General features: G+C 41.8%; 1 protein-coding gene across 1 annotated transcript; it reads right to left on the bottom strand.

The window, feature by feature from the left end:
- Nucleotides 1-519: 519 nt before the first annotated feature.
- On the bottom strand, nucleotides 520-6737 carry dmrt2b (doublesex and mab-3 related transcription factor 2b). The gene is made up of 3 exons (XM_046300750.1): nucleotides 6056-6737; nucleotides 3430-3529; nucleotides 520-1674 (listed from the first exon to the last, which is right to left on the bottom strand). The coding sequence occupies exons 1-3, from the start codon at nucleotides 6419-6421 to the stop codon at nucleotides 842-844; spliced, it is 1299 nt and encodes a 432-aa protein (XP_046156706.1). The 5' UTR covers nucleotides 6422-6737; the 3' UTR covers nucleotides 520-841.
- Between the last annotated feature and the right edge of the window lie 1667 nt (nucleotides 6738-8404).

The following is an 8404-nucleotide window of genomic DNA, read 5'->3' on the forward strand; positions in this document are numbered from 1 at the left end:
TATGTACTCTGTTCTCTCTCTCTCTCAGAGAGCAGCATGCCACCAGCCTACCCATGTACTCCTATGTACTCTGTTCTCTCTCTCTCTCTCAGAGAGCTGCATGCCACCAGCCTACCTGTGTACTCCTTTCTTTCTTTGTTTTCTTTAGAGTTAAAGGGATTTTTGAACACCAAATAGTTTATTTTGACAGCGTTAACCCTGTGAAGGAGGACAGGAGCCGGCAGTGTGGATACCGTGATCGGGGATGTACAAAACGCACCATGCAGCATTTCAGGAGCTGACCTCTCTACTTTCACCTTTTCAAATTATTTTTACGTGTGAAAGCATTCTAAAGGTATCTTCTGAATGATCTAAATGTGCGAGTGTTAGTTATTTTACAGTTGCCTTAGCCAAGGGACTATAGCACATACAACAGTACACTAATACATTAATATGACACATAAAACAGGGTTTTTTAAGTTAAAGGAAGTTTGCGGTCAGAAAAAGAAAGAGGACAATGATATGGGAATACAAACGGGAGATTATACAACATGTTACATTGTACATGTCTACTTTATTGCTTTCAAAATACAATATCTTACAATCCTTTGAAAAATGCTGAGCAATTTATAAAACTAACTAACAAATGTATAACATTTCAAAGTAGATTTGAGTATAAATATTCCACTAGTTACACATTTTACCATCAGTGTTGATATAGAAAATGCACTTCTGAAAAAAAATATTGGCACACTTACAGTAAAGTGCTACCAAAATATTTTTAACACCTACATTCCACTGTTTTAGATATAGCATAGACACCTCTATTTCTTGCTGGCTAACGATTTTTACCAAGAGTTCTTCAAGTCCTCAGCAGTGACTCCACTGAGAACGGTAATGGCTGCCTCGCCACTGTGGGTTTTACTGAGTTGATCTGAGGCCTTTCATGATGCCTCGTCCCCCCTGCTGACCAGTCCTTGGGTGGGAGGAGGTGAGGTTCTAAGACTCTGCTGTGCCTATAGGGTTGTTCCTCTCTCTGAAACACATGCTTAGGCTCAGAGGGAGAGTCCGAGTGTGTGAGGGCTGTTTTTGGAATGCCGAACTTTGGAGCTGTTGGAGCCGTTGGATTGTCTTTGACCCTTTTTGGCGTGGCCTTATCCCTGTCCAGATCAGCTGAGCCTTCAGAATAACTACTCCCGCTCTGCAGGAGTGATGGCTCTTGACAGGTCTCCCTCTTCCTGGAACACTTCCAGCTCTCTAGTGCTCTCTCCCTGGCTCGCTCCATGTGTTCCAGAACCCCAGAGTTAGAGTTACACTGTGACGTGAACTGACTGTAACCATAACCGCTCTCTGCTGCGGATCGGGCCTTGACCTCTTCCTGGTAGCAGTGGAAGTCACACTCATACAGCACAGGGCCCAGTTTGTATTTGTGCACAGGCACGTAGGTGGCCACCCCGGGGTCCTTCTGTGGGAAGCAGTGGTGGGGGGAAAAGGGCAGCCCTGCCAGGGCAGGGTGGTGAAGCAGGGTGAGACCTGATAGGTCCTCCAGCTCTCTCTGTCTCAGCTCCCTTTCCAGCATCACACTCTCCAGCTCCTTATCAGCAAACGCCCTCCTCTTCCTCATCCGGGCACTGACAGAGGAGAAGTGACCTCGCTTGGACCAGGGTCCGTCCTCATTTACTGGGGGTTTGTAGCCTATAAGGAAGTAAACAAGACTGATGTCATTTACCTGTCTAATGATTAATATGATACACTCTTAGAAAAAAAGAGTTCCAAAAGTGTTCTGTGGCTGTCCCCATAGGATAACCTTTTTTGGTTCATGTAGAACCCTTTTTGGTTCCAGGTAGAACTCTTGGGTTCCATGTAGAACCCTTTCCACAGAGGGTTCTACATGGAACCCAAAAGGATTCTACCTCAATCAATCAATCAAATGTATTTATAAATCTCTTTTTACATCAGTAGATATCACAAAGTGCTATACAGAAACCCAACCTAGAACCAAAAGGGCTTCTTCAAAGGGTTCTCTTATGGGGACAGCCGTAGAACCCTTTTTGGTTTTAGATAGCACTTTTTTTCTCAGAGTACCTGAAAACACGTTCTGTTTTAATATAATCACATCACAAAGTTTATTTAGGTAAATTAAGTCAAAATGAATCTAAATTCAAGAATGGCACCCCATCAAAATTCATAAAGGCCAAGTAGATGCTCTAAACACAGCTGTGATGGCATGGCCTAGTGTGTGTACATGTTCATGTGCTTACTCAGGGGAAAGAAGAAGAAACAAACCTCAAAACAACATTGTCCCTCCCAACCTCTCGCTGGTAAACACAATGTGTAATTCCATATCCTCTCATTTGCATAATTTGTATTACCCAAGGTGTGTCACTGAGACATACTCTTAGCTAGGATGCTAGGTGATACATACCCTCTAAGATACTCTTAGCTAGAATTCTAGGTGATACATACCCTCTAAGATACTCTTAGCTAGAATTCTAGGTGATACATACCCTCTAAGATACTCTTAGCTAGAATTCTAGGTGATACATACCCTCTAAGATACTCTTAGCTAGAATTCTAGGTGATACATACCCTCTAAGATACTCTTAGCTAGGATGCTAGGTGATACATACTCTCTAAGATACTCTTAGCTAGGATGCTAGGTGATACATACCCTCTAAGATACTCTTAGCTAGGATGCTAGGTGATACATACTCTCTAAGATACTCTTAGCTAGGATGCTAGGTGATACATACTCTCTAAGATACTCTTAGCTAGGATGCTAGGTGATACATACCCTCTAAGATACTCTTAGCTAGGATGCTAGGTGATACATACTCTCTAAGATACTCTTAGCTAGGATGCTAGGTGATACATACCCTCTATGATACTCTTAGCTAGGATGCTAGGTGATACAAACCCTCTAAGATACTCTTAGCTAGGATGCTAGGTGATACATACTCTCTAAGATACTCTTAGCTAGGATGCTAGGTGATACATACTCTCTAAGATACTCTTAGCTAGGATGCTAGGTGATACATACCCTCTAAGATACTCTTAGCTAGGATGCTAGGTGATACATACCCTCTAAGATACTCTTAGCTAGGATGCTAGGTGATACATACCCTCTAAGATACTCTTAGCTATGATGCTAGGTGATACATACCCTCTAAGATACTCTTAGCTAGGATGCTAGGTGATACATACCCTCTAAGATACTCTTAGCTAGAATTCTAGGTGATACATACCCTCTAAGATACTCTTAGCTAGAATTCTAGGTGATACATACCCTCTAAGATACTCTTAGCTAGGATGCTAGGTGATACATACCCTCTAAGATACTCTTAGCTAGAATTCTAGGTGATACATACCCTCTAAGATACTCTTAGCTAGAATTCTAGGTGATACATACCCTCTAAGATACTCTTAGCTAGGATGCTAGGTGATACATACCCTCTAAGATACTCTTAGCTAGGATGCTAGGTGCTCTGGTGTAGCGTTGATACGCTGTGCGAGGTAATGGTGCGGCTGTTCCTCTGACCCCTTTTTTACCCTGCAGAGGAGAGATAATAAACATTGAAATATATTTACATATGCATTAACCCCACGCTGTAAAAAAAAAAGTAAAAAAAAGAAGAGTTGTTTCAACTAATTATTATCAAGTAGCTTGTTCCACAGCCTTTTTTAGTTTACTCAACTTTCGATCAAAGTGTTACCTGAACTTTTATTTTTCAGTTGGCCCAAACTTAGCCCCAAATTGAGAAAACTTAGGCAAAAAAACAGTCAACTTAAAATGTGTTTGCTCAACTTGTCTCATAAGTTCATACAATTCTTATTTGGGCATCTTAACTAAAGATGGCTGTGGAACTACTTCCTCACACAGTGCTTTTGACATACAATGTTTTCAACTGACATATTTGACACACGTTCACATACATGATTACATTGTGCATGTTCATTTATACAGTTCATCACCTGGGATTTGAACTCACAATCTCTTGGTTCATGGCATACCAATGTCCCTGCTAAACCACCATGTCTGTGTCTATTACTGATTTCACCTGTATTGCTACACTACAAAGTACATTCACTTCAAAGTACATCTATTTTATTGATCATTCATGATTCAGGAGTATTATTAAAACAGGTTAATATGCCCCACCAACATTAGACAACTAGACAGAAAGCCCTCAAATTGCTGAGATAAGTAAATAAAATCAATGATGAGAGAATAATGATTAAGTGATAATTGACACAGACATGGTGGAGTAGGAGGAAGAATGCCGTGAACCAAATGGTTGTGAGTTCAGATCCCAGGTGAATTATAGTTACTGCATAAATGAACATGCACAATGTATTAATGTGTGTCAAAGTGTGTATTTCTAGTTGAAAGAACATATGAGTTGAGCAAACAGATCCTTTTAAGTAGACTGAAATTTTTGCCCAATTTAAAAAAAGTGGGTGCTAAGTTTGGGCAGCAAAAAAAGTTTGGGTAACACTTTGACCAAAATCTTTAGTAAACTATCCTTACTTAATAACAATTAGTTGAAACAACGAAATAAAATGTAGAACATGGGGAAATTATGATGGAGTAATGTATTACATTAATAAACCAGGTATGTAAGTACAGTCATAACCTCTGTAATGTATTGTAGGCTACTGCATGAAGTTGCTAGTTTGTTACAGAATCATTACAATTGAGTGTTCTTGATGTAAGGCCTACAATTTCTATGATACAATGCTTGAGAGTGTAAACAAATGAGTTTTATGAGTGGAATAACTAAATCTATACTGAACAAAAATGTAAACGCAACATGTAAAGTCCATGTTTCATGAGCTGAAATAAAAGATTCCAGAAATGTTCCATACACACAAAATGCTTATTTTTCAAAAATGTTGTGGACAAATTAGTTTATATCCCTGTTAGTGAGCGTTTCTCTTTTGCCAAGATAATCCATCCACCTGACAGATGTGGCATATCAAGAAGCTGATTAAACAGCATGATCATTACACAGGTACACCTTCTGCTGGGGACACTAAAAGGCCACTAAAAAATGCAGTTTTGCCACACAACACAATGCCACAGATGTCTCAAGTTTTGAGGGATGTGCAATTGGAATGCTGACTGCAGGAATGTCCACCAGAGCTGTTGCCAGAGAATTGAATGTTAATTTCTCTACAATAAGCCACCTCCAACGTTGTTTTAGAGAATTTGGAAGTACGTCCAACCGGTCTCGCAACCACAGACCACGTGTAACCACGACAGCCACGACACCTCCACATCCAGCGTCTTCACCTGTAGGATCATCTGAGACCAGCCACCCGGACAGCTGAAACTGAGGAGTATTTATGTCTGTAATAAAGCCCTTTTGTGGGGAAAAACACATTCTGATTGGCTGGGCCTGGCTCCCTAGTGTGTGGCTCTGGCTCCCAAGTGGGTGGGCCTATGCCCTCCCAGGCCCACACATGGCTGCGCCCCTGCACGGTCATGTGAAATCCATAGATTAGGGCCTAATTTATTTATTTCAATTCACTGATTTCCTTATATGAAATGTACTGTAACTCAGTAAAATCATTGAAATTGTTGCATGTTGCATTTCCATTTATGTTCAGTATAAATCAAACAAATATATCAGGAAAACATACCCTATGCTATCCACAAATGTAAAGCAAAAACAGCCTATGTTTTTTTCAGGGAATATGGAACAATATTGTTCTTGTTTTCATCATCACAACGGTTATAAAGCAATGTATATGAATCTGCTTTGTCACACACTATCTAAGAGAATATATCAATCATAGGCAACTTTCTTTTTTTTACATAGATTAGGACAATTAATTGTTCTCGTGTTTCAATTTCCACATTTCTCTATCAGAGCAAATGCAGACAAAAAGGAATAGGTGCATGAGGCACATGGGTTAGTCATTACATCTGACCTGTATTAACCTGTAATTACATCATCATGGACTGACACAAGTTACAAAACATTTACATACAGCATTTAGGCCTACATGATATGATAATTATCTTTCTTAAATTATATCCTGCCAGTAAAAGTCAGATGTCCCTGACACTCACATCTGTCGCCTGTTGTCTCCGCAGGGCGACTTGCGCAGCCATCACTCGCTGCCGCTCCACCACGAGAACACAGTTCGCGCACTGGCAGTCACGCCAGCGACAGAAGCGCTTGTGGCCTTTGAGACAAGACACGACGCCGTGGTTCCGACAGCGGGCGCATTTGGGGCTGCGGGTCGACTTGCGCGGCGTCTGCAGCGAATGCTGTTCCGTGACCACCTTCGCTCCTTTCTCCGCGCTGCCGTGCCGCTCCTCGGGCAGGCATCCGTCGAGACTTTCCACATCAATCTCCTCATCATCGAATTCGAGTTTCAGAGCATTAAGCTTGGTCGTCTCTAGCTGTAGGCCTCTTTCCAATTGAGTGGACATCTATGAGAAATTCCTTCCACGCTGTTGCAGTGCTGTATTCCCCACTTTAAAAGTTGTTAAGTTGTTGAAGCGCACCGTTCTGTTTGGGTGAACAGAACAGTCACTCTGTAAGCAGGGAGACGAGACTTTTGAAACCGCCAGACTTCTGAAATGTTAAGCTCCCAGCTGTTCTCTGACATTCGACAGAGTTTTTTCCGAGGACGGAGGCGAGGCGCACACACGGCGCTCCTGGCTGGTGAGATGAGACACAACGTGGTAGGATATGTTCGCTCACAGCACAGCCTGCATGTAGCCTGGCAACCTACTTTAACCTTCAGACACCACACCACATTTTTATTGGACGTCCAAATGTGCGAATCTCTAGACATCTTCAACGTCATCAGTGTTACATTAATGCAGGTTAACCCCTCCTGTTCACATTTGGAACGTTCGCACAGCGCGCGCACCTGTCAGTAACTTGTCACTCATATCAGTACATTTAGGTAGCTTATTTCCCTAAATAGTTGTTCTTAGTGTTCCCTATATCAATTTGAACATGTACTCATTTTTGAACAATTCTGTGACTCGTTATGAGTAAATTGTAGGTCCAAACCGTGCAGAACAAATATGTAATGTATGGTTGATAACTACACCCCTTGTTTAAATTGATATGATGCAGACACACCATGTAGCGCTGGGCCAGTAACCGGAAGGTTGCCGGATCGAATCCCCGAGCTGACAAGGTAAAAATATGTCGTTCTGCCCCTGAACTAGGCAGTTTACCCACTGTTCCCCGGTAAGCCGTCATTGTAAATAAGAATTTGTTCTTAACTGACTTGCCTAGTTAAATAAAGGGCACATTTAAAACGTTTAGAAAACATAAATAGTCAAATGAAGCGTAAATGAAACACAGTGTAATGAATTAGGCCTGCTCTTGACATAGGTGAGGAGGACAGTAAAACTATTTTCACACCAAGGTGAGTTTAGACATGAGAGAGAAACGAGGCGAAATGTGATTTTTTTTTTACACATTGCTCGGCACGGCACACGCCTCAGGGAGCAGAGTTATATTTGGAGAGCATGGCGTCACCACAGACAGAGTAGAGGGGAAAGTGAAACGAATTATATTTTCCCATTTACCTGGCAGTTCTCTTTACTCCCTCACAGTCATAAATGCTCTTGAATTATTCAGGTTTTTGGCCGAAATTGAGTTCAGAATATTCTCAATGTTTCTCTTTAATTCCTGTGCATAAAACTGAATCACTTTACTGAGACCAATGATTCCTCTTAAAAATACATTATAGCCTATGTCTCATGGGTATTGTAGAATATGTTTGGCAATAATATAGACATAGACATCAATATTCAATTACTAATATTTTCAACCTGACATTTTCAATATCTCCCTGTCCGAGTCTGTAATACCAACATGTTTTAAGCAGACCACCATAGTCCCTGTGCCCAAGAACACCAAGGTAACCTGCCTAAATGACTACAGACCCGTAGCACTCACGTCAGTAGCCATGAAGTGCTTTGAAAAGCTGGTCATGGCTCACATCAACACCATTATCCCAGAAACCCTAGACCCACTCCAATTTGCATACCGCCCTAACAGATCCACAGATGATGCAATCTCTATTGCACTCAACACTGCCCTTTCCCACCTGGACAAAAGGAACACCTATATCAGAATGCTATTCATTGACTACAGCTCAGCATTCAACAACATAGTGCCCACAAAGCTCATCAATAAGCTAAGGACCCTGGGACTAAACACCTCCCTCTGCAACTAGATCCTGGACTTCCTGGCGGGCTGCCCCCAGGTGGTAAGGGTAGGTAACAACACATCTGACATGCTGATCCTCAACATGGGGGCCCTTCAAGGGGGCGTGCTCAGCCCCCTCCTGTACTCCCTGTTCAATCATGACTGCACAACTTTAAGTTAGCCGATGACACAATAGTGGTAGGCCTGATCACAGACAACGACGAGACAGCCTATAGGGA

This window comes from Oncorhynchus gorbuscha, linkage group LG15 (assembly GCF_021184085.1).
Source record: "Oncorhynchus gorbuscha isolate QuinsamMale2020 ecotype Even-year linkage group LG15, OgorEven_v1.0, whole genome shotgun sequence".
NCBI lineage: Eukaryota > Metazoa > Chordata > Actinopteri > Salmoniformes > Salmonidae > Oncorhynchus > Oncorhynchus gorbuscha.